Source organism: Diospyros lotus, chromosome 8, assembly GCF_014633365.1.
Source record: "Diospyros lotus cultivar Yz01 chromosome 8, ASM1463336v1, whole genome shotgun sequence".
Classification (NCBI taxonomy): domain Eukaryota; kingdom Viridiplantae; phylum Streptophyta; class Magnoliopsida; order Ericales; family Ebenaceae; genus Diospyros; species Diospyros lotus.
Window position 1 is genome coordinate 37,976,749 of NC_068345.1, and position 26,044 is coordinate 38,002,792.

At 36.9% G+C, this 26,044-nt stretch overlaps 4 protein-coding genes across 5 annotated transcripts; 2 read left to right on the forward strand and 2 right to left on the reverse strand.

Annotated features, from left to right (window-relative positions):
* Nucleotides 1-927: 927 nt before the first annotated feature.
* Nucleotides 928-2,920, reverse strand: LOC127808199 (aquaporin NIP1-1-like). The gene is made up of 5 exons (XM_052346622.1): nt 2,746-2,920; nt 2,395-2,619; nt 2,052-2,249; nt 1,908-1,969; nt 928-1,729 (listed from the first exon to the last, which is right to left on the reverse strand). The coding sequence occupies exons 1-5, from the start codon at nt 2,857-2,859 to the stop codon at nt 1,510-1,512; spliced, it is 819 nt and encodes a 272-aa protein (XP_052202582.1). The 5' UTR covers nt 2,860-2,920; the 3' UTR covers nt 928-1,509.
* Nucleotides 2,921-13,967: 11,047 nt separating this feature from the next.
* On the reverse strand, nt 13,968-14,784 carry LOC127808645 (uncharacterized; the record flags this gene model as incomplete). Its single annotated transcript, XM_052347215.1, has 1 exon — nt 13,968-14,784. A coding segment is annotated over one exon (687 nt), but the record flags the coding sequence as incomplete, so codon positions are not given.
* On the forward strand, nt 14,643-16,988 carry LOC127808909 (uncharacterized). Its single transcript, XM_052347618.1, has one exon. It carries the CDS (start codon nt 14,945-14,947, stop codon nt 15,812-15,814), a length of 870 nt encoding a protein of 289 aa, XP_052203578.1. The 5' UTR covers nt 14,643-14,944; the 3' UTR covers nt 15,815-16,988.
* A 1,975-nt stretch (nt 16,989-18,963) lies between these two features.
* LOC127807577 (uncharacterized) lies at nt 18,964-25,885 on the forward strand. Of its 2 annotated transcripts, XM_052345550.1 has the most exons (5): nt 18,968-19,288; nt 20,546-21,907; nt 23,653-23,853; nt 24,534-24,729; nt 25,310-25,885. In XM_052345550.1, the coding sequence occupies exons 1-5, from the start codon at nt 19,157-19,159 to the stop codon at nt 25,561-25,563; spliced, it is 2,145 nt and encodes a 714-aa protein (XP_052201510.1). In that variant the 5' UTR covers nt 18,968-19,156; the 3' UTR covers nt 25,564-25,885. The 2 variants fall into 2 exon arrangements, with proteins under 2 accessions (XP_052201511.1, XP_052201510.1); XM_052345551.1 differs by lacking the exon at nt 23,653-23,853 and having other exon boundaries at nt 18,964-19,288.
* Nucleotides 25,886-26,044: the final 159 nt, after the last annotated feature.

Here is a 26,044-nt window from a genome sequence, read left to right on the forward strand (position 1 = left end):
AACTACTAAAGTTACTAGTTTCAGAACTGAATTGGACCTTTACTTGGATGAAGATGTTATAGTAGATAATGGTCAGTTTGATATTTTACTTTGGTGGAAAGTGAATGGGGTGAAGTATCCTACCTTGCAAATTATTGCAAGAGATATATTAGCCATTCCTGTATCTACTGTTGCTTCGGAGTCGGCATTCAGTTCTAGTGGGAGACTAGTGAGTCCTCATCGTAATCGACTTCATCCAAAGACAATAGAAGCATTGATGTGTGCCCAAAGTTGGTTGTCAAATGAAATGAAAAAAGGTGAATTTATTTCATTTACTAGTTATTTTTTATTGTTAAGACTTTAACATTTTCATATTAATTTATTTTCTATATTTATAATTTTGTTAGATGGAGTTGGCTCATTCATTTCAGATGGATATGCATCAATTTATGAAGAAGATATTGATGTTGTTGATGAAGGTATTAACTTTCATAGCTAAATTTGTTTTAGCTTAAATTACAATTTAATTATGCAAATATTAATTTATTGATCTTAACAATTGTAGGTTTGGAGATGTGATTTTATATCCAAGAAGTTTTGTAACTTTATACAAGAATAAGGTAACTTTATTAGTATTTATCTTTATTTGTTGTGAAATTATCAAAAAAATTTATGAATGTTATTTGTCTTTGTTTGTTGGTATGGATTAAACTAAAAAAACCATGGTTAAACCGAAACCGAACCGAAACCGAATGGTTTGGTTATGGTTTTAAATTTTTAAAACCAAATGGGTTTTGGTTTGGTTTTGGTTTTAGGAATTTAAGTTTGGTTTGGTTATGGTTTTGGCAAAAACCGAAACCGAACCGAACCATTGCCAACCCTAGTAACCATGTGAGACGAAATTGTGAAAAAATAATAGAAAATTGCATCATCATCACAAAAAACAAAACAACAAAAAAACAAAAAAGCCACTTACGGACGCATAATTTGTATATGTTTTACGGACAGATTTTCAGGTTTTACTAATGAGTTATTGATTTGCATCATTAAAAAAAAACAAAACGAAAAAGAAAGTCATAGTTTTGGAAATCATTACGAGACGCTGGAGGTTGGAGGAGAGTTGTGCTAAAGAGTCTGATTCCTTGGGTACCAAAAGGTGAAATCCCTCACCCCAGGGCCCCTCTAAAGAGTCTGATTCCTTAATCTATGTGAGGCTGTGTTTTGAGAAGCACATGAAAGTGTTCAGATTATTGCATTTGTTTACTTAATTTTATTCTTTTTTTTTTTTTTAAGTCGAAAATTTTAAGAGCACTTGAACAGAATGAAAAAACATCAAAAAGGGTCTCTCCACATTCCTTTTTCCACGAATGAATTTGCACATGATTAATTGGACGGAGGCAAAGCCCATTCTTTAACCAGAAGCCACAAATTCAGTGTTCGAAATATGTTATTTCTTATATATATATATATATAAAACTGTCGATAACTACCACCCTTAAACTATATATGCATTTTCTTTAAGTAAGTTTGTCATTTGGAATCACTGCGTCCGAAGCTCTTGAGGAAAGATCCGGTTTTGGTGAGTTCACGTAATGGCTTGTCTGTGAACCTGATGATGTTGTAGACCCAAGCTCCTGCTATGGCCCCTGTGATCGGAGCTATTATGTATATCCATATGCCCTTGTACTTGTTTGACACGATCGCCGGCCCCAAACTTCTCGCTGGATTCATTGAGGCTCCGGATATTGGCCTGTCATCATGAACCAAGTAATATATTTAAGTTAAGACCCATTTACTCTCGTGGGTCCATAAGAGAGGAGGATCAATACAATGTGTGTTTGTACTGATACCAGTACTCACCAATTGAATCCATACAATGTTTTTGAGTATATTGATAGAATATATAGGGGCGAGTAGTAAATAATTACCCGGCAAACATCACATTAAGCAAAATGGTAGCTCCAACTGCAAGTCCGGCCAGTTCTCCGATCTGTTCATACAAACACACAATAATCAAATTGATCTGATTATATGAACATATTTTAGGAATGAGATTTGATGGTTGAACTTACAGCTCGGTTATCAGTGGCGACACTGGATATGACAAACATGAGATAGAATGTGATTATGAATTCCAGCACGAAGGACTGTATGTTTGGGTCGGCCGGGAGTGTTCCGGCGAAATGGTCTTGCTTCCCCTGAAATATCAGCCGGAGGGTTCCACTGGCAAGCGTTGAACCAATCAATTGGGCCGATATATACGCCGGCGCCTGAAATCAAAAACTCAACGACCAGTTGGATTAATTCCATCGTTAACCGCCAAACTTAAATGTAATTTTTCTTCAATAAGTAAGATTATACAATTTGAGGAGACTCAAACTCGAGCTCGAGAGCTGTAGAAGTCCAAGGTTTTACCTGTTTCCAGGGGAACCTTTTGCAGGTGGCGAAAGCGATGGTGACGGCGGGGTTGAAGTGGGCCCCGGATACGTGGCCGACGGAGTAAACCATGACCATGACGACGAGTCCCCACACGATTGCGACGCCGGGGAAGGTGATCATCCCCTTCTCGTTACTGTTCACCACCGCCGCACCGCAGCCGGCGAATATCAGGAAGTACGTGCCCAGCACCTCGGCGATTAGCTGCGCACACATATATTCAACGAATAAATCATAACCGCCACGCACCCATGAAATTAATTTGGGCGATTGAATTAATGTTTTGGTTGTAAGCAACAGAGAGAAGTAGAAAAATGGAGAATCAATCACCTTTTGGGCGAAAGGGACAGAGACGAAGCAGCCGGAATCTACATTGGGATCCACGTCTCCGACATTCAAAGCCACTGATCCTTGGCTTCCATTAGCTTCTGAATTCTCAGCCATCGCCTATTTCCCACTTCTGGAAACAGTAATGAGAGAGAGAGAGAGAGAGAGAGAGAGAGAGAGAGAGAGAGATGATATATTCGGTTGTAAGTATGGATTACGCAGGGAAACACGTCCTATTTATACACCGCCAGCAAGGCGAGCGCCCGAGAGAGAGAGAGAGGACTTTCATTCAATCAAAGGGAAATGAATTTTGAGTGTACGACTTTTTCTTTAAATTCATTCATTTACTACTATTTTTGATTTTTTTGAGAAGATTTTATACATTATAATAAATTTTATATTATATTTTATTATGAGTAATGCTAATTATTATGTTAAAGATAATGGACTCTTTTAATTTTAAAAAAAAACATGTATTTATTATTAATCAATCTAATTATTTAAATACAATTTATTTATTTAATCTTTAATCATCACCCTTAATTAATACAACAATAAAGATTACCATTAATTGTTATTATTAGACCCATATAATTATTTAAGCGATAACTTTGAAGAGTGTGACGTGACGCAGCAAAACTTTAAAAGCAAAGATCAAAGATAGCATTTTGAAGGCCGCCTCCCTCCCTCCCTCGACTCCGTCCTCACTCAATGGGAAATGCGCTGCACATGCCATCCCAAATGTTTAAACATAGGCAATCACCACGTGCAAAATAATAATAATAAAAAAAAATAGTGAATCGTCTTCATTTTCGATGAACATGATCGGTGTTTACGGGCACGGGCAAAGGTGACGACAAATTATATCCTTATCAATTTACTAGGCAGGCAGGCTTATTGATATTTGATTTTTAATTTACTATTTTGATAAACTCTAAGAGAATATGTTGCAATCAAGATATTCGGATCCGAAGCTTGTCTGAAAATCTCTATGCTCCAGAATTTTCTTAATCTCTTCAAATTAATATGTTAATTAGGAATCTCCATCTCTACAGCTCAATCAATGATTGGGAAATTTGCCTTAATTCGCTTAGCCGCACGTAAAACCATTCCCCTTTTTCAAACACCAACGACTAATTCCAAAACAAGACCTAATTCTAACTGTCCGGCCACTATTATATGCATGTATTACTTAATTGGTTTCATTAATTTGTGAGTTTGCCTCTTCTTGGTTTCATTAATTCGTTGGTGCTTCATTCTTAAACAACAATTTTGCCATGTTAAGGGTTTTGGTTTAGTTGGTTTTTTCTTGTGTAATCTTTGTGACCTTTTGAGTTGGTTTTAGGGATTGAGTTTTTGTCTAATTAAGCTGATTTGTTTGTCATTTTAAGAATTATTTGCTTTTTAATAAAAATAATTACGAGTTAAATACAATCGAAACTTTTAGATAAAGATATATGATATTGCAAGTAGTATTATAGTATATAAATCCAAAATGAGTACGTACCAAGTTAATATGGCTGTTTAGAAAAGTGTTTGAAATTAATTTATACAAAATTTTTAGTCTACCCACAACATACCAAGACTTAAAAAAGGAAGAGAATTTTTCAAAACCAAATTACCATTTTGCTAGTCTATTAGCATGTTAGATATATATTACTTTGTTCCATTAATCAAAGAGTAGTCTTCAACTAAAACTTGCATGAAATAAATGGGTAATTTAAAAAAAATGTAAAAAATATTTAATTTATTTAAATTATAAAAAAATAATTTGTCTAATCCTTTTTTATATAAAATGTATTAAATACAAATATCCAACGCATCTCCCTTGCCCAAAGGGGGACGAAAATTAATATGTGGATGTAAACAAAATACCTAATGGAGTTATAAATGAGAATTAAAAGTTCATATAGGTAGAGCAAGCCATGGAAAAACAAACACTTTGCATCTTCCCAGAAGCAAGCCATGGAAAAACAAAACAGTTGGGGGAAGGCTGGAAGCATTGCTTATTATTTATATTACTTTGTTCCATTAAAAGTTGAAACCAACCCCCCACAAAGCGAAGCTTTTGGAAGGTGAATGGGGATGCAGTAGTAGTCTCTAATTTCAACTCGCATGCACTCTCAAAACCCCACCATTAACTATATTAAGTTTGTGCTTAACTTGGAGTCAATTTGTAGTTATGCAAGTGTTCTTTTGCAATTTAGTCTCTCCACGAGGGGTGGTAGTGTTGGATATTTAATTCATCAAAAACCACTAAAATAAACTGTTTATGCTGATTTGTTGGAAATACAAATATATTCTTGGGATGATTACTTTGTGTCTTTGATTACGTCAAAAAAAAGTAAATAGCGGGTTAAGTTTTTGATTATTGCGTAAAACGAGTATCGAACTCGTAACTCACTAGATTAACACTAACATATTATTTGTCCGATCGCTTTACTTACGATAGATCCCGAATTCTATAATTACAATCCTACATTTAGAAAAAGGTGGTGTTGAATATGGTAGTACCTTGGTGCACTCATTAATTATTGTTTAATCCCACGTTTGGTGCACTAATTATCAACCTGGGATAAACTATTCCCATATATTCGTGATGTTGAATTCCATTATTCCACCATGTCCTTGGGTCGACGGATCTTAAGCTTTCACACGTAGCCAAAGTCTACAGTGGAAGCACATTTGATCCGATTTTTTGACCACCCAGTGGCAGTCATAATATTAATTAATGTTGATGTAATTAAAGACAGAAGCTCCCACCCAAACGCATCAGAATCCCATGATTCATGGTGTTCTAAGACTTGCTTCTTTTCCTTTTCTAGTGGCAGACCAACATCCCGTGAGTTCAACGGTAAACTCCCCTTTCCCTCTCTCTCTCTCTCTCTCTCTCTCTCTCTTCTTCTTTCTCATATATATATATATAATTTATTAACATGAATTAATATTAAAATGATTCCAAACTTCTACGTTGCTCATTTACTATTTAATAAAACTCTTACTTTTTAATATTAGACAAAATTAGTTGTAACAAGAGATAATTCTTCACATAATAAAAGTATTAATTCAAAACATTATTTATCCAGGGAAGGGTAGAGTTGCACGAGTAATAATTTTATTATTGAAATTAAGATGTCTAGAACTAAAGGGAAAAGAAAAAAAATAAAAAATAATCCTCACAACATAAGTTTAAGTAACAAACAAGTGATATATTGAACTTAGTATTAATACGTTACGAGTTTTATATTTGGCTTAAACAAAGGGCAAAGATTCACCTATGATTAACCTTCTCTGCCAAAATCGAGAGTACAAGCAAGGGATCGCGTAATATCGATAATCTCAAAATAAAAAAATAAAAAAAAAATTAAATTAAGAATTCCCTTTTTTTTTATGTTCTCATATCCCTTTTATATTTTTTACTTAACTTTTCATTCTCATGGCTTATATCTATCTACCCATTAAATACTTGTTACTCAATCAATTCTTTAATTATATAAAAATTAAAATTAACCTAAAATAAATTGAATTTTAATTAAAAATCCCTTTCTTTTTTCTCATTATCATTATGGTATTCTCTTTATATTTCTCATTTAACTTTTCATTCTCGTCGATTATAACTATCCATTAAATTTCTGTTACTCAATCAACCTTTTTAATCATAAAAATAATTAAAATTAATTTATCCCTTAAAATTATTTTAAGTTCTCAATCATGTTTTATTTCCACCGTATCATGTCCCCAATCCCACATTTCAATTACTACTAAAGCTTAACAATAATAAAATAATTTTAAAATTTCAAAAATAAAAACATCAGTTTAATAAAGTTAAAATACCATAAGCTCCAATATTAAAAAAATCTTTTTTCACGAAGCATGTTGATTTGGGTAAATTAAGAATCTGGGTACATTGGAGATTTGGGTAAATTAAGAATTGGAGATTTGGGTAAATTAAGAATCTGGGTACATTGGAGATTTGGGTAAATTAAGAATCTGGGTACATTGGATCTGTCGAAACTAAATTCCGTCTTTGTGTTTTCAAATGCTAAGACTCGTCATACCCATCCCGAGATTCATGTTGAAGACAGGGGATGAGATCGGCAGCCTTTATATTGTCAAGGCCTGTGATCTTAATTCTCAGTATTTATCCCCTTTTTTTTATAGTTAGGTGAATGTATTGAATGAGTAAAAAAATAATACACAGAATCTATGTTGTAAAAACAATAAGTTAAGATTGACCGGGAACTAAGGACTCAACCCAAATAGAACAATATTCTTACAAGAATTAAATCAATTTGTAATGCAACTAGAGGGTGTATCCCGCTTATGAACAAGACTCTCTCTCTCTCTAAATTAAACATGAAAAAAAGACTTATTTGAATTTAACTAAATGTATAAATACACACTTTAAGTTTTTTTTTATTATAACATCCTTAACTGTACTCGATTTTATTCATACTCCTAAACTTGTCATTTGTTCCATTTATACATCTAAACTAACCAACGGAGGCCAGCTACATGAATTGGGTTCAAACCAATCATTCCTTACCAGGCGCATTGTAACATCTCGCATTGAGTGATATAAAAGATCGAAACAATTTACTCTAATGGGCTTACGCGAATTTCCCAGGGAGTCACCCATCATTGAGCTTTCCTAACTCAAGCACGTTTAACCCGGGAGTTCTTTGTCTACATTCAGCTCAAAAGATATCCAACTGGTGTTGTTTCTTTCATTACTTATCCTCGATATATACTACCCTTATTTACACTCTCGAGGTATTACATTCTCCTCTCATTGAGTACATGATGTCTTCGTCATGCGACCTTATAACTAGTCCCAAATCTTCTCCATTTGGGGGCTGCCATTCCAGAAGCCTACCAGAAGTCGCTCCTTATGCAAGCCCTCGAGCCCCGGCGCCAATTCTCTATCCTCATCGAACCACCTTCACCAAGGGTCGGCTTTGATACCACCTGTAACATTCTGCATCGAGTGATAGAAAGAGTCGGAATAACTTACCTTGATGGGTCTATGCAAACTTTCTAGGGGGTCACCCATTCTTGAGCTTCTCCAACTCAAGCACACTTAATTCGAGAGTTCTTTGCCTACATTTAGTCTAAAAGGTATTCAATTGGTGTTGTTTTCTTTCTTACTTATCCTCAATATATATTATCCTTATTTGAGCTCTTGGGATATTACACGCATGAACAACAAACATCATGAGCAAACTGAACGAGGGTTAATATGGTGTGAAAATGACTAATTTAGGTGTGTAAATGAAACAAATAGCTAGTATAGGTGAGTAAATGGAGTCAAGTAAAATTAAAGATGCCACAAAAAAAAAAAAAAAAAGAAGGCGGCAAAAGTCTAAGTGTATATTTATGCATTTGATCTTTAAAACTTAGTACAAACATGCAGGATGCTCCACAAGCCGTGATGGATCCCAAGAGCAAGATTGAATTTCCATCCACCATTTTTCTCCATCCCCGAGCTATATACTAAAATTTGTATATGGCAAACTAACAAGGGCCGTTGAATTTCCATCGTATGGCAAACTTCCCCCCCCCCCCCCCCCTCTGTCTCTCTCTCTCTCTCTCTCTCCTCAATGGAACCCAGCCGCTAGGTTCAAGAACCCAGTCATCCCTTCGTCGAACACAGTGATAGTTGGATTCAATTGCTGAGCCATATCTGGGAGCCCTCTAAAATATTGATGTCGGCATATTTATTCGTGTTATCGAAGCTCCTTTAAATAATCCCCTCAAAAAAATATGAAAAATGAATTACCCATTATGTCGTTTGATGTAAATGCGTGGGAAGTGTTTTAACATTGTTTGGATCTCAAGTCTTGTAGAACAGGTACCAATTGGGAAATTTCAGATGAGGATAAAGACTTGATGAAGAGACAAAAGGAACAGATCATAAAATTACATAAAATTTATGTAGAAATAACTCAAATTACATAAATTTAGGGGTAAACAGACATTATCTCTTTTTTAACTGGGCTATTGAACACAAATGTTATACTTAGGAGTGCCTAAAAGTTTGGGTTGATCGATTAACATAATCAAATAGCTAACAACTTTTGGTTAGCTATGTCATTAGTAAACTGAAAATGGGGAAAATTTGTATAAAAGGAGGTTCTATGTCATTAGTAACACAACCTTCAAAAAGTGAATAAGATCCGCAACTACTTCTCTTGCCAATTCTCTCAGTTCTTCTCATCTTTCTCTCTTAGAATTCTCTTCTTGCTTTTATTTTCTTCGGTCACTCATCAGGGTAGCGATGGTCAAGTCCTGGAAGACTATAACTATAACATTCTGGAGATTCAAATAGTGGGAGAACAAATTTGGAAAATATTCAAAGATTTTGGGAAACACCTTATGGATTTCTAGTATTCTTGTTCTCTAGTGATTTGATGGGGTGAGAGAGTATCCTTTTAGTTTACGTGAGCAAGATATATAAGAAATTGCGAGTTTGGGTTAGAATTATCTCAAAAGAAAATACCACTGTCTTGTATTGTATTTTTGTTCTTGTATAGCGAAGAATTAATCTTTTTTCATCAACGTAGGTAATTAAGTGTCAAACTAATTAAATCTTTGGGTGCACTTAAATTTCTGGACTTTGTATTTGTTGTATGTGTGTGCGTGTGCGTGTGCGTGTGCGTGTGTCTCTCTATCTCTCTCTGTAAATTGTTGTTTCGAAGATGATAGAGAAATTAAATTCAACCATCCAAGAAGACGAAGAAGCCAAGTAAATGTTATTCTTTTACCATGTTTCTTAATTTCTTGTTTTCCTCTTTGTTTCACTTGATGCCTTAATTATGGAATAACTAACACACACACACACACACACATATATATATACTTGCATTATAATTTCCATATTTTTTTTATTAGGCTAATTTTCTAGTTCTTATAATTTAACTCATCCTATTTAAATAAAAATTCAATTGCTTTTCATATATTTGTGAATATTAGAACAAGATCAAGAAAATGAAATAATCTGCGAGTTTTACTTTTGAGTATCACTGTAGCAGCAATTTCATGAGATGGAAGAAAGGGCGAAACAGAGAAGCCAAAGCCATGACACCAGAACTGCTTTATTATATATCCTTTCATGGGATTGAAAATTTGAAATTGAACACAAATTGTTGGACAAAGTAATTTAATGAAAAAAGACGAACTAATGAACTGTTTTATTAATTTATCTTTTTTTATAATTAAGATGAATATATAGAATCTAGGTCTTAAAAGATTTAAGCTAGAGCATACACTGAGTATCAACAAACAACTCAAATCAAATAAAAGAATATTCATGTATAAGAACTAAACCACACCTAATGCAAATAGAGGACATATCTGACTTGTGAACGAGGGCTCGGCTCCATAAGCTAATCTTGAAACACAAGGGCTTGACTCTGTAAGCGACCCTTGAAACATATGTAAAAAAGCTTATTCGGAATGTTAGTACAAGTCCTGAAGGGTGTGAAGCAATCTAAGAATTTCTACTATTTCTTTCCATCCACAATCTATACAGTAAAGCCACAAGGGTGATATTATAGCAAACTGCCCAAGGGCTTTTGAATTTCCATCTCATGGTTGCCCACTAAATAAATATCTGCCAATCTCGGCGCAAAGAGAATCTCAATTTGACACAAATTAGCTTAAGCACTCTTTAAAAATAGACATTAGCTCTCTCTGTTTAATTAGGCTGTTGAACCCATGAATACTACACGAGGCCAGTAGAAGGGCTAGGAGTACTTTTAGGCCACTTATTGCTATTCACGTTCTTATTATTTTTGGTCTTTTTTCTATCCTTCGTTGGATTCAAGTGCTCATCAGATTTTTTTGGCGTCCATCATATCAGATTTATCATTATTTTCATGTCCAATCCCATTGATGTCATCAACTAGTGGAGAGGCGATTTTGGTTCCCACCAACAATCTGTTTCCAGATTTAGAAGTCCCAGTTCTTGGCTTTGGGACTGAAACCGAGTTCTCTTTTGGTCCCTTTCCTCATTGCACAGACCAAACAAGACAGCAACTAAATAAAATATTGCACTTAGTTTTAGTGAAACCCTCACCCCGCTTGTGGGTGAAGGCTCTTAGCTTACCTTGGAAGAAACCTCCTCCGTTGGAGTATTATATAAAGGAGTAAAGGACTCCATTCTATTTGATTCAACCCCATGTGTTTCCATGTCTTGTCTTTCATGTCGATCAACCATTCCCTTGGCAACCTATGCCTTCACGGTCTATATGTGACAGTTTTTTGAGGAATAATCAAATAGCATGCACTTGTCACAAGCTTGTGGTTTCCATTGTTGTTCAACTTCAACATCCATGTACATGTCCTCACTACTCATCGAATCTCTTCTGGCCATGACAATAGTCTATTTTTTTCAGGTAAGTTGGAAGTATCCTCTACCACTACACATATTCTTGCATAGTCGATCCTTGTTACTTGTTCAACTTGTGTATACACCTTAAGAGGCCTACCACTGGCACTTTCTTTCTGAGTCCCAATCCTATGTAGAATTCCAAAGAAATATCGGTACAAATTAATTTGCCCAGAGAGGTAAAAGTTTTATGCTCCTCCTCAGGTAATGATATGCCAACTTTCCACAATTTTAGGAATAATGGCAAGCTCATGAATATCCACAGTCCACCTTCAAAGACTAATCATTTTTCCTCTAGAATCAAAACAGAAAATGAAGCATCCCTTAGAATTTACCATAATATCCTGAAATTCATACCTGGTCCAACCTTTCTTTGCAATATACTCCAACTCCAGGAAACGAGTGCCTCTTATCTACAAAGTAACATACCAAAGTGGTTTGCCAACGTTCTATTCCAAGCAGTGCTACCTAGTTTGAGGTCTAATCACCACCATTGTTCCTATTTTAGCTGGATGAATGTATTTAAATTACGGCTATCTTCATAGTGAAAACCATCTACCTCCTTCCTATTCTGGTTATGAAGATGCCCATCGAATGTATCACTATAAGTATAATAAAAATATAAGAAAAAATTAACGTAGAAAATTGAAAAAGAGTCCAAACCTCCAACAAAACAACTGCATAGGCTTACAGCCAAAACGTCATAGAAAAAGATTCCATACATCCAAGTCCATCCCCAGATAAAACAACACAACAGGAGAAAGTGAATTTATCTTATTTGTATGTCTGACAAAATGTACACTTAGTACCAGGGATAGTCATATGTTGGCAATCAGCAGTATTTCCCTTTCTTTTATTTATGTGATGAGTGTATTTTGCCACTCAAAGGATCACAATTGATGAAACCAGTTCAGAATATGGAGCCTAGCTAGGGTAGGATTAAATGGATATCAATTGGTTTATTATGCTAATAGGAACAAATGCTTTCTGCTCCCAGAAAGACTTAATTGCTAAATATATAAGCTTTTTTATAAATTAAAGCATATTTTTTACCATATTTTTAATATACAACACTGACCTTCTGTTTATAATAAATCACTTTGAGAATGAAGTAAAAACGGCAATCTTAAAAATATAGCTCATTGTGATGAGCTGTTTACTTCAAGTTAAATGGAATTTAAAATATAGCTTGTTTGGGTTACATTTCGATTCATTAGAACTTGCTTCGGTTTGGTTTGGTTTTTCAACACTATTAACCAAAATCGAACTGAGATTCTCAGTCTTTTGAAAAGTGAGAACCAAAACCAAACCAAACTTGACAAACCCAAACCAAACCAAAAATGTTCAGTTTGGTTCAATTCCTCATTTTTGCAGGTTAGCTGCACTCCCCTACCAAACACAAGAATTCATTCAAACTCTAGAACTGGAATTCCAACTATTTATTCCAATTCTAGAGTTCTAGTGGTTTTCAAATGGGCTGTTAACAGAGTGGTAAGAATTTTGGAAGGCGTGGCTTACGCTCCAAAGATGTGCATGAACTTAATTTCTTTAAGTTTAATAGACTCCTAAGGTTTCAGTTACAAAGCTGAAGGTAGAGTTCTAAGGGCTATTCAAGGTTGCATGCAATGGTCTGGATAAAAGGAAAATTGCATCAAGGGAAATACCACCTAGACGGTAGAACAATGAAGACCGGAAAGCACAAGTTAGAAACGGTATGCACATGCCAAAGATCATACAAAAGAGAGGTTAGTATGTGCTGGAGGCAACTAAGGGCAACACAAGTAGTTTCCAGTATGTAGACGAATGTAAAAGGATAAATCCCGCCGGAGATATAATGGAGAGGTCGAGGTCTCTCTCCAAAGTCGAGTAGTGCCACTAACTCAGTTTCAGCTACACATGTTACATTGACCGTGTTTGGATTAGAAGTAAAACCATGAACCAATATAGGTGGGTGTAGGTGGGAAAGTAAGGCCAACGGGTTATTTTAGTATTTGAAGAATTCAATCAAGATGGAGATTTATTGGGTTGACTCCAATTGAGTAGTGTCCAAGTAACTTAGAGCGATGGCCAAGTAGCTTGAAATGGTGGCCAAGTGTTGGAGGACTATAGATATCACATTTTGGAGGTTCAAATGGTGAGAAAAAATTTGGAAAACATTCTTGTCGGCTTCTGGTATTCTTCTTCTCTAGGGATTTGAAGAGTTGAGAGAGTATCCTTTCAGTTTATGTGAGCAAGATACACAAGAAATTGTGAGTTTTGGGTTGGAACCAAGTCAAGAGAAAATACAATTTTCTTGTAATATATTTTTGTTCTCGTGTAGTGAAGAATTAATCTTTCCCGAAGATCATAGGTAATTAAGTGTCAAAGTACATAAATCTTGTGTGCACTTAATTTCTAGACGTTGTATTTGTTGTGTGTTGCAGGTTCTTCCTACCATTTTGAAGATGATAGATCTCTCCCTCCCTCTCTCTCTGTAAATTGTTGTTTCGAAGAAGATAGAGAGATTAAATTCAACCATCTAAGAAGACCATGACCAGCCAAGTAAATGTTATTCTTTTACCATGTTTCTCAATTTGTTGTTTTCTGTTTGTTTCACTTGATGTTTTTGTTATGGTATAACACACATATATACTTGCATTATAATTTCCATGTTTGGGCTAATCTCCTAGTTTTTATAATTTCTCTCATCCTATTTAAATAAAAATTCAATTGCTTTTCATATATTTGTGAATATTAAAGCAGCAAGACAAAGAAAATGAAATAATCTTGGAGTTCTACTTGAGTATCATTGTAGCAGTAATTTCATGAGATGGAAGAAGAAAGGACGCAACAAAGAAGCCAAAGCCAAAGCACCAGAAGTGCTTTATTATATATTTCCTTTCATGAGATTGAAATTGAACATTATTTGTTCAAAAAAGTAATTTCAAGAGAAGGGAATTTAACAAACAAACAAAGAACACTTACATTCATAATCTCTCTTCTCCTTGCTCTTCAGCAAGGCGCCGCTTCACAGCCTCTCTTATGTCTTCATACTCATCAGTGCGCCGGAAGAACTCAATCAACCGCCGGAGCTCAGAATCGCTTAAGTCGTTGGTGAACGGTCGTATCGGAATGGCGTTTTCCGGCTGGATAGAGTACGAATTAGGGTTGTCGTCTACGAGAACTGCCTTCCTCAGGTCTCTCCCGGTTGCGTTCAAGTCCTTCACGAACTTGCCCTCCGTTTCCCTGCAAGAAGTCCGGTAAAGCCGGTGGGATGTCAACGCCTTCCGATCCAGCCGATCCACCACCAGGGAAGCGTACTCCTCCAGAGCAGCGGTGAAGACCACGAGTTCGAATTTTTCGCTGAGGAATTCGAGGAACTCGTCCAAGAATGGACGCTTGGAGACGTAGAAATCGACTTTTGCGCCGTCTATGACCGGCCGGAAGATGAAATCGTACCTCTCCGGCGGGAGGTTTGGCCGGGAATGGACCAAAGTCTCGTCTAGGTCAAGAAAAACGGTCGGTTTCTCCGGTGAGGTGGAGGGCAGGAGCGGGCCGTTAGCGACAGAGCGGGTCCGGAAATTTTTATTCACTGACTTTAAAAAATCAAAGCAAACAAATATTCCGTGCTGAAAAAGATTATTACAACCAATTTTAAACTTGGTTCGGCTCCGAACCTACTCCTTCGACCGTTGCGCCGAACCACTTTCAAATATATGCCAAACCTGTCTCGTTCCCAAGAATCCCACCCAGTCTTAAGCCGCTTCAAAATTTCTCTCCGTCGCTTCTCTCTCTCTCTCTCTCTCTCTCTCTCCGTGCACGTTAACAACAGAGATGGTTTCAAAGATAGCTAAGATAATCAAGAAGACACCAACAAAACCTGCCAATGACCGGCGGAACCGCCGCCGGAAGAAGTCTCCGATCAACGTCTCCTCCATCGTGGTCGCTTCCCTTCGTACTTGCCGCTGCGGCCTCGTCAAGATCTTCTCCAAGCTCTCCCGTAACGGGGCTCCCAAGAAGGCCAAGATCAGCCCTAGAAAACACGGCTACCAACTGCTCCACAAGATCGCCTCCGCCGCCGTCGACGACGACGATCGTGGTCTCCGCTGTGTCCTGTTCCCCTCTGTTGCGAACTGCCCGCTTCCGCCGTCCACCTCGCCAGAGAAACCGACCGTTTTCCTTGACCTAGACGAGACTTTGGTCCACTCCCAGCCAAACCTCCCGCCGGAGAGGTACGATTTCGTCGTCCAGCCGGTCATAGAAGGCGCAAGAGTCGATTTCTACGTCTCCAAGCGCCCATTCGTGGACGAGTTCCTCGAATTCCTCAGCGAAAAATTCGAACTCGTGGTCTTCACCGCTGCTCTGGAGGAGTACGCTTCCCTGGTGGTGGATCGGCTGGATCGGAAGGCGTTGATATCCCACCGGCTTTACCGGACTTCTTGCAAGGAAACGGACGGCAAGTTAGTGAAGGACTTGAACGCAACGGGGAGAGACCTTAGGAAGGTAGTTCTCGTAGACGACAACCCTAATTCGTACTCTATCCAGCCGGAAAATGCCATTCCGATACGACCGTTCACCAACGACTTCAGCGATTCTGAGCTCCGGCGGTTGATTGAGTTCTTCCGGCGAACTGACGAGTATGAAGACATGAGAGAGGCTGTGAAGCGACGCCTTGCTGAAGAGCAAGGAGAAGAGAGATTATGAATGCAACTTTTTCTTTTTTTCGTTTTATTTTTACTTCCTTTTTCATGAAATTACTTTTATTGAACAAATTGTGATAAATTTCAATCTCATGAAAGGGAATAATAAAGCATTTCTGTTGCTTTGACTTTGGCTTCTTGGCTGTAGATTTTCTTCCATCTCATGGAATTGCTGTTACAGTGATGCTCAAGTACAGCTCTGAAATTGTTTCGTTTTCTTTTATCTTGCTCTAATATTCACAAATATATGACAATCGTTTGAGTTTTTATTTAAATTGGATGAGAAAAATTATAATCCCGAGTACGGACGGATAAAGGAGAAGAGTTGTTATCACATAGCCGATATATCTAATATAAAACTCATAGGAGTAAACGTCACGAATCATTTAAAAATTAGAAGATTATCACATACACTCTCTGCTAGTTCAAATTTTGCTTTCATGGAAGAGGCAGGAGAGATACTGGGTACTGTACGTGTATTACTACCCTCTTCAATGCTTGTTAGTTGGTTGCAGCTTTCATGAGCTTGTTCTGTTCGGAAGTTCTAGTTTGGGTTCCAGCGGCCCACTTTTTATTCTTCTGGAAAGGATAAGGAGTTTCCATTCAGCTCAGCCACGATTCAATGTTGGAAGTCATCCATCTCTAATTCGGAGACTTGAATCTGTAATTGTGAAAGGGCAGTGACAAGAAAGTTAAAACTATTTCAAGCGCAAACTTAAAAACCCGCACAACATCGCCCATATCACTCACCTGTGCATGTGATTGTGGGCCATTGCATGTCCCTGGTAAGTTATTCAATACACACTCCAATGACAATGATTACATGCTCAAATTTTGCAAGATATAGCTTTAAAATAGTGACTAATTGGGGCTACAAGATGTAGATAGAATAGAAGGGATACACAAAAGTGAAAGCAACTCAACAGGCAGCAACTGCTGCTGCTTGGCTGTTAGAGACCAGTGGGCAGCATCTATGTGCGTCTAAATGAGACTAAAGGCCCTTATTAGTTAATAGGAAACTAAAGAACCCTAATCCGTGAAACGTCAAGCCGCAAAGCAGAACAGGGACCCAATTGGGGAAACCACGATTGGAACAGGGAAAAGATGAAAGACATATCCTCACCCCTCAAATATGTTGATGCAATTCTGAAAGTTCCTTTCCCAATTTTCCCTTTAGAAGATTGCCATGCTGGATGGATGAATTCATCTACTTCCTGCTTTACTGCAAAATCCATATACTCTATCCTGAGCAGAATATCCAGGCTTCAAACCTACAATCAAAAACCAAACCAAAAGAGAGAGATGACCTACTGAAATTCAATATCGATTTATTCGAATCAGACGAACTCAAACCGATACAGTTACAATACTCGAGACTCCCAACTATAAATCAAGTCTCATAACGAGAGATGATGATTTACCGAAATTCATCATATGATCCAATCTATTTTATTCGCATCACACAACATCAAACCGATAAAGATACAAACAACAGTCATGCCACTTCAATTATAATCAAGCTACGGAAAGAGAGACGAATTAGTCGCAAGAGAAGATCTGAGGAGGCAAACGCCAGGCCTCCGCCCTGGAGAAGCACATGTCGTCAATGGCGTCGCTGCGACACCACTGGCACCTGGTGGCGTACTCCGAGCACTGCGCCTTCAACGCCATCTCGCTGCAGCCCACCATCCGGATTCTGCTCTTCCTCTGCAGTCCAAGCAGCCTCCGAAGCGAACCGCCCGCCGCCGAGGGATGTTGCTTGCCGCTTCCGACACCGCCTCCTTGCGTTGACCCGTAGAGCGTCGCGAGTACGATCAGAAGAAGAGCAACGAAGAGCAATGTTCGGTAGAGAGTAGGCGCCATGGTCGTGCTAAAGCCAAGCTGAGTATCGGATCTGATCTCACTCTGCTGGGTTCAAGTACTTCAGAAAGGTTTGATCTTTTTCAGATTTCCACTACTAGTTTGGTTTAGGATTGGTTTGGGGGGATTTATAAAATTAAAATGTCCTTCAAATTGACAATTTTTTGGTTAAAATAAATTAAATAAAATTTGTGCGTTGGGGAGGCATTTAAAAATTAAATAAAATTATTATAAATTTATAATTATCTACAAAATTTATTTATAGATATAATATTTTTACTCTTTTTATTTTTTTATTAATTTAAAAAATTAATTTAACCTTTTAAATAATTTAGACCGACTCCAACCGATCTCTATTCTATTTGTCAAGCCAAAATATAAAGAGTCAAACCCAAATTGCTAGTTTCAATGGATTTTGCCATAAGCAATTTCTCTCGCAAAAATTTTGACAAAATTCAAAACCCTTATCACATGTGACATCAAAATTGTTGAAACCATTCTCGTCATCTTCATCCCCCTTTCCATAATGGCCATCAACGCTAGAAGAAGTCGGCCAAATGTGAAGAAAACAAAATCAGCCTAAGAAAAGATATTATTGAGAAGACGACCAGTAGATCCAAAAAAGATGGATAGAGAAGACAAATTACAAGCATAATATAAGATTAAATTGGAATGACCACCACTAGATTTGGCGACATTAGCCGTGGCAACAAGCAAAATCAATAATAGCAGCAACAGCGACAATGTCTTCATCGATGAGAAGTAGATCAAGCATTGATTTGTGATTTTAAAATATTTTGTATTAAATGAGTAATATTGTATATTTGTGTATTTGGTTATTAATTTTGTGTATGTGCATATTTGATTATTTTGTGTATTTGATTATTAATTTTGTTTATGTGTGTATTATTTTGTATATTTAATTATTAATTTTATATATGTGTATTTAATTATTCATTTTGTATGTATATATTTGATTAGTTTTTGTATTAAGTGTTTAAAGATAATTTAGATTAAATAAATTTTAAAACAAAATTATATGTAAATGTAAAATAAATAAAATTAAAATTTATTAATAAATAAATAAAATAAAGAGGTAAATAAAAAATAAAATAGAGAGTATGATTGGAATGACATAATTTTTTTAATAAAAAATAAAAAATAAATTATTTATAAAATAATAGAGAGTAAAAATGAGAGCAGGAGCCAGCCTTATAATAAACTTTAAAAATGCATTTTTCTTTCTGTGACGGAAAGAGTGTGCCGTGAAATATACGTTAAATACCGGCGTGAAAAGACGATATTTCAGAACACTTCCGAGACGATAATTTCACAGAAGGCAAAACTATTTCGCTAATACGCTTCCGGGAAATCTGGGGGCGCTTCTTCTTCTCTTCTCCTTTTCGTCGAAGAGAACGACATAAACCTGAATAATCATCTGCCGATCGTTTGGTTGCTGGGCTGAGCGGTTCTTCCAGTTCAATCGATGGAGGCCAAGCAGCGTGACCTACAAATTCAAGCCCCAGGCGAGTCGGAGTCTCCTCCTCTGGAGGAAGCTACGGTTTCGACTTTTTCAACCCGCAGAGAATCTTCCGGTCGCTGTTCCAATTCTCAGACGGTAATTTTATTCTTCTTCAGTTAATCAATCCATTTTAATTGTTTCCCCCAATTGGATTGTTATGTTTGGTTATTCCCCCCTTGTTTTGATTCACTGGACTTCCATAACTGAATCTGGGACATATATTTGCACGGAAGCTCGGCAGTCGCATATTAGCTTTGATGTGCTGTGAAATTGCCGGCGGTTTTGATCTCATTCATGTTAATGTTAGAAGATGAAAAGATTTATACTTGGTGTTTCGTTCTGTTTGAATCAGTTTGAGCAAAGTTCTCTCAGCGTCCAAACTTAAGTTTTCATATGTCCCTAAACAAATACTGAGAAACGGTTAACGTCTCGCCTGAAAAGATGTAAAGTTGACGTTTTATTCTGCTCAAGTTAATATTGGGCGATATTCTGCTAGCTTTGAAGCAAAAACATTGATAGAAGAATGATAAATATAGGGACTATAACAAGACAGATACTGTACTACTTCCTTTTTTTCTGTTAGCGGAACTGTGGAAGCAAGATCAACGGCTTGTGATTTCTAATCTGAATCCTGGTTTTTGATTATAGTGCAACGTAGAACTTTTGCTAATAGTTGTCTTTTTTGCAAGTTGTGTATACCATTATTTCCTTCACCAACAAAAGCTATTTGCATATATAGTCTGTGACACTGACGCCATTCATTAAGGTATATGAAGGAAAAGTTTATTTGACATTGTTGACAATGGTTACAAAAGTTGTTTACAAAGATATTCGTTTTTCAAGCTTCATCTTGTGTAGAAATCCAGCAGGTCATTTCCAGATCCGTGCAAATTACTATTGGATTTGGATTGGGTTAGATTAAAAGTTTTTAAGGGGGATCCCAATATCATAGGACGTTTTTTCTTTCTGTTTTTTTTTTTATTACTAGTTTATTGTTTTATTCATTCAGTCACCTCTTCATTGCTATAGCTTCTATACCATCGATTTTTGTTGCCATGGAAACATTTAAATGCACTTCTTTTGGGTAGTAATGTTTGAAGCTATTTGGTAGATGTATCTTGAATAAAATGAAATAGAAAAAAAATAAAGCAAAAGGAAGTAGAAAATGCTTCAAAAGAGCCGCATTTTATGGTACACGTACTATCTACTACAACATAGTGATATTCTGCTCAGGAGGGAGGGGGTTTCTCTCTCACAGGCAGTTATTTTTTTGTTCTTTCCATTATGTCTTAATCAAGTTTTTATTAGCATATTACCTATCTTTTTTTTTTTTAACTTTGATGATGATGATAGGACTCAGAGGAATTTTACCAACACAAAGATCAAAGTGATTTGTCAGACAAATTTTGTGACTTGAACCTGCAATTTGCTAAACCAGAAGAATGTGATGCTGAGTTACCTCCAATTAGGACAGAGGAGAACAAAGAGAACATGAGTTTTCTGGGGCCAGAAAGTTTTATGGAGCAAGGGAGTAAACATGAAGTATGGGGTGTTGACTTACCTCAACAAGAAAGGAAGGACAATTACCAAAGGCATTTCTTGTGCCAAGAAATGTCTGAACTTGAAGAAGGTGGCATTGAATTACCTAGTGTGAGGGAGAAGAATGATGAGCAGAGGACTTTACTGAGCCAGCAAATAGCTACATGCTCAAAATATACTGCAGTTCCTGAACACAAAAATGGTGGTGGTGATCAGAAGACTCAATTTATCAGCCAAGTAGTGGATAAAAGTAATACTGGAGAAAATGATATTGAACTAAAACAAGAATCAGTGCAAGTGAACACAGAGAGTAGTGGTTTCGTCATGAACCAACAAATAGCTAAACAAGAAGCATTCAGTACCAGCATAGCACAATGCAACAGGCATGAGGGTGGTGAGAAGGGAGAATCAAATGGAAGCCAAAAAAAACTTGGAAAATACTTCTATTATGACTTGCCACTTTCTGAAGAAACTGGGGTTTGGATACCAGTTTCTGTTCCACCTCTGTCAGAGTGTGACCATGAAGAGTGGGCCAAAGGTTTAAATCCAAATGGGGGATACTTCCCTGAAGTAGACATGGGTTGGAGTCAATATACTGAGGAAGATAAAGAGTTAACCATGTGGGATGTCGTATCTGAAATGTTACTAGTAGCTCGGGGAAAAATGAGAACTTTTGCTTCAGGTGATATTAGTAAAATTTCATGGATGTCAAGCCACCTAGTTGAGCAGGCTTGGAAAGAGATGGCTCAAACTCTAACGGAGGCCAATTTTAGTCACACACTGGATATTCTTGAAGCAGATCCACCAAAATGGCTGCCTGATAGTGCTTCTTCCCATTGTATGCTTTGTAGTGTCCGTTTTCACCCTATTATGTGCACCCGCCATCACTGCCGTTTTTGTGGGGGAATATATTGTGGTGATTGTACTAGAGGAAGGAGTTTATTGCCAGTAAAGTTTCATGTTGGGGATCCTCAACGCGTTTGTGATGTGTGTTATGTGCGTCTTGAATCTGTGCAGCCATATTTAATGGATCAAGTAAGTCATGCTGCACAGTTACCAACCCATGATGTTACAGACCTCAGCACTTTGAGATCATGGTTGAATTTTCCATGGGGACAGTCCATGGAATATGAGATCTATAAAGCGACAAACACTATTCGGGGCTATGTCGAAAAGGTAATCTTACTATTTTATTCATGCATTTTTGCTCAACAAGTTCCAGGGGCGGACCCAGGGGGTGGGCCTCTGCCCACCCAATTTTTAAAAAAAATGGATTTTGGGGCCTAAAAAAATAAAAATAAAAATTTCAAGCCCAACCCCAAGGGGAGCCAAGCCCAGCTCCCTTCCTCCACCCCCCCCCCCCCCCCCCCCTCCTCCTCCTCCTCCTCCTCCTCCTCTTCTTGGCTTGAACGCCTAGGGGTGAAATGGCTTTTGTTCATCTTTAAGCATGCATATGCTATGGTTATTCGTTATCTTTTATTCAAGTATGTTGTGTGGTATTATGTTCATGTTAAAATAATGTTTTTAAAACTGTTATTGAGCTTCATTGCTCATGTTAGCATATTGAACATGTAAAGTAATGAAGTTTGTACTTCTAAGGAAAGGGCTAAGCTTGTTGAATGATCATTTGTGCTATATTGAAAAGAAAAATGATGTCTTTCTTGAAGCTAAGAAGTGTTTGGCCATATTTCTTCAAGGAGGTTTGTGTTTTGTGATTGTGAGATGTGAAAAACTGTATGTAATCAAATGCATATGCTATGGTTATTCGTTATCTTGCATTCAAGTATGTTGCGTGGTATTATGTTCATGTTAAAATGATGTTTTTAAAACTGTTATTGAGCTTCATTGCTCATGTTAGCATATCTAACGTGTAAAGTAATGAAGTTTGTACTTCTAAGGAAAGGGCTAAGCTTGTTGAATAATCATTTGTGCTATATTGAAAAGAAAAATGATGTCTTTCTTGAAGCTAAGGAGTGTTTGGCCATATTTCTTCAAGGAGGTTTGTGTTTTGTGATTGTCAGATGTGAAAAACTATATGTAATCAAATGCATTTTTGCAAGCAAGTTGTGTGAACTCTGTTGAGTTTTATGTTATGGATGTTTTGATAATACCTACATTTTTGCCAAAATTTGAATGTCCTCTTATAATATATTTTCTTAGATTTATTAATATGTTTTGTATTCTTATTTAGAATATTGATTAAAGATATGTTAAGTCTATTTTGATAAGATATATGGAGGTTGCCTTAGTCAAGGAATGTTGGTAGGATTATCTTTTAGTATGTCGTATTTATTAATATTCTCATATGTGTTAAAATGATTTTAGCCATATGCTTTATTGATGTATCTTCTTATATGTCTCTCCTTGGGGTCATCCTAATAATAATGCATGAGCAGGTTGCGGCTTTAAGTAGTTTTATAAGGTATTTGCATTGCACATTTTTGGTTTTTTTTATTTTTAAATTTCTCTTTTTAAGTTAATGAATTATATTAAATATGCATGTGAAGCTCTTACACTCCCATTTTTGCCTTTTTATTTTTTTCTTATTGGTGAAGCTCACGGTTGGAAAAATTTGAAGCCCCCCTAGGTAAAAAATCCTAGGTCCGCTCCTGACAAGTTCTATTCAAATATAGAAATATATGGACTAAATTATGAGGATTTGTAAACTCAAAAGGATCATCCTTATTGGAAGTTTTCTGAGAAATGTAATTATTCTGGGAACTGTGGTTACCGGATGTTCCCTGTTTTTTGGTTTGATATGACATGTTATAAAAGCTGCACAGCTTGTAATTTTTTAGTGGAAACTTTTGGGAACTTGTTAAGAATATAATATTCTGTGAAATAGATGTTCATCCTATTTAAATTTCCATGAGCCTGCCTAAGTCCATCGGATGCATTATTAATGGAATATCCATTCTCAGGTCAGTTCTCTGGGGCCTGAGAAGGCAATTCCAGATTCTATTCTATGGCAGGCAAAGGGCCTTGCAATACTTACTGTCATAAAAGTTGGCACAATGGTCACCTACAATACTGGAACAGGAGTGGTTATTGCTCGTAGGCAAGATGGTTCGTGGTCTCCACCCTCTGCCATTTCTTCATTCGGTGTTGGTTGGGGAGCACAGGTGAAGCGGTTTATTATAGAGCAATATCAATTTCACTTTTAGTTTTCTTCCTCCAGTTTATTTCTTCCAAATTAGTCTGGAGGGTCTGAGACAAATTATTACTGTCCCATTAGAATTGATGCCAGATCTGACTGCTTTGGTGATTTTCCTTATCTGCGAGTGTACTGGCAAAAAAAGCAAACTGTTTTTTTTTCTTCTTGGTGGGGGGGCGCGATGGGGGTAGCATGTCAACTGTTGATGGTTAGTTGGGATGCGTTGCTGACATGATTTTTTGAACTCTTACAATCTGGACTTCTTTCTGGGTACCAAATACAAGTTCGTAATATTTTATTACCTAGAGAGAGGAAGGGAGGCAATCCTACCCACAGGGTTTCTGCCATTGCTTGGTCCAAAGAGGTCAGATATAACCCCATATACAGAGGCTATTTGTAAGGTTTGAAACCCTGGTTTCCAGGTTGAAGTGGGCCAACCTTCCTACTCTGATTAAGGAGAGTTCTCTCTCTCCCCTTTTTTTTACGGGGCTTCAGCTTCATTTGAATTGGTGCTAGGGTCCTATCAGTTACTCTTTGAATTTATTTATGAGAAAATATCTTAATTGTGATTATTTGTCTATAATAATTGTATTTCTGCCATTTCTTTCTGGATCATCAAGTTTTTTTTTTTGTTTTCCTTCTTTGCAGGTTGGTGGAGAGTTGATTGACTTTATTGTCGTTCTGAGGACAAATGATGCTATTGAAACCTTTTGCAGTGATGTCCACTTCGCATTTGGAGCTGGTTTGAGTGCCGCTGTTGGCATTTTTGGACGAGCAGCTGGAGTTGAGATGCGAGCTGGGGATGGTGGTTATGCTGCTACTTATACATACAGCTGCAGTAAAGGTACCTTTTCCCATACCAGCTAATCTGACATGTCAAGTACTTGTCAAGGCTGTTAAAGAAAATTAAAATAGCCATTATCGGATTTGACAAGGAAGAAAAGGATATTCTCGTCTTGTTTCTATATTGGCAGGTGTCTTTCCAAATATAGCTCAATCTTACACTTAAAAAAGAAAATATTCCTATCATGTGTTTAGCATTTAAAAGTGGATTGGTTTAGCACCCGTTTGTTCATACTATTTGAGAGTAGTTTCCACGATTTGTTAAGAAAAAGGTGACTTCTGTCTATATTTACCCATTTGTCCTTGTTCTCCTATAGAATAATAAGAAATCCTTAATTCTGAATTGTACCACTATAAAATTCCAAGCACTATGATTGCATGAGCATTAAGGGAAATTGTGGTGTTGGTGCTTTAATTGCTCCATCAAAACAGGGTCAAGGTCATCATTTGATCCCTGGGTGCCATCCACATATTCATTCGTAGTAGTTGCACAATTTTAGATTCTTAGTCCTTAATAGTTTCATAAGTTCCTGATATCATTTCTTCATTACATTGAACACTACTGCTTACTTACAACGCAGGTGCATTTGTCGGATGTTCACTAGAAGGGAGCGTCATCACCACACGCACGGGAGAGAATTCCCGATTCTATGGCAGCCAAACAATAAGTGCATCGGATATTATTCTTGGCTCATTACCCCGGCCACCTGCGGCTGCCATTCTCTATCGCGCGCTTGGGGATCTATATCAGAAACTCGAAAACGTATGTAAAACCGAATCATCCTGCAATCAATTTTCAGAAAGTGGGATTGGAAAACATGGTGTACGTGAATGAACTGGCTGGCGCACAAGCCCCCTCTCAAAGTTCATTTACTGCTATTCTTTCCTGTCTGTGCATTGCATGGCTGGTGTTCAACCATTTGTAGAGAGTACGACTGTTTAGAAAAATTGTTTTCCGTGAAGCTTGTAGTAAAGTTGTAACTACTAGTGTAATTATAATCTGTAATGTGAATAATCTAAAGGTCAAAATGGGTGAAGACAACGATCCTTTGCATTTAATTCTTGTTACCGAACATCTTGAAATCCCCACACTTGTAAATTCATTTGGTTGGAAATTTCATGGCTACTCAATCAAATGGTATTTATCGAGTTGGAAACCATTATAGGCAATGTGACTGTTTCGGGTCTTCGTGATTAATGACTCGTTCAAGTCATCACGGGAGTCTAATAGAAAAAAAAAAAAAAAAAAACCATTCATGCCCATGTACTCTTAATCCTTTTAAGCGGAAAAATTAATAAAAATTCGATGAAAACAA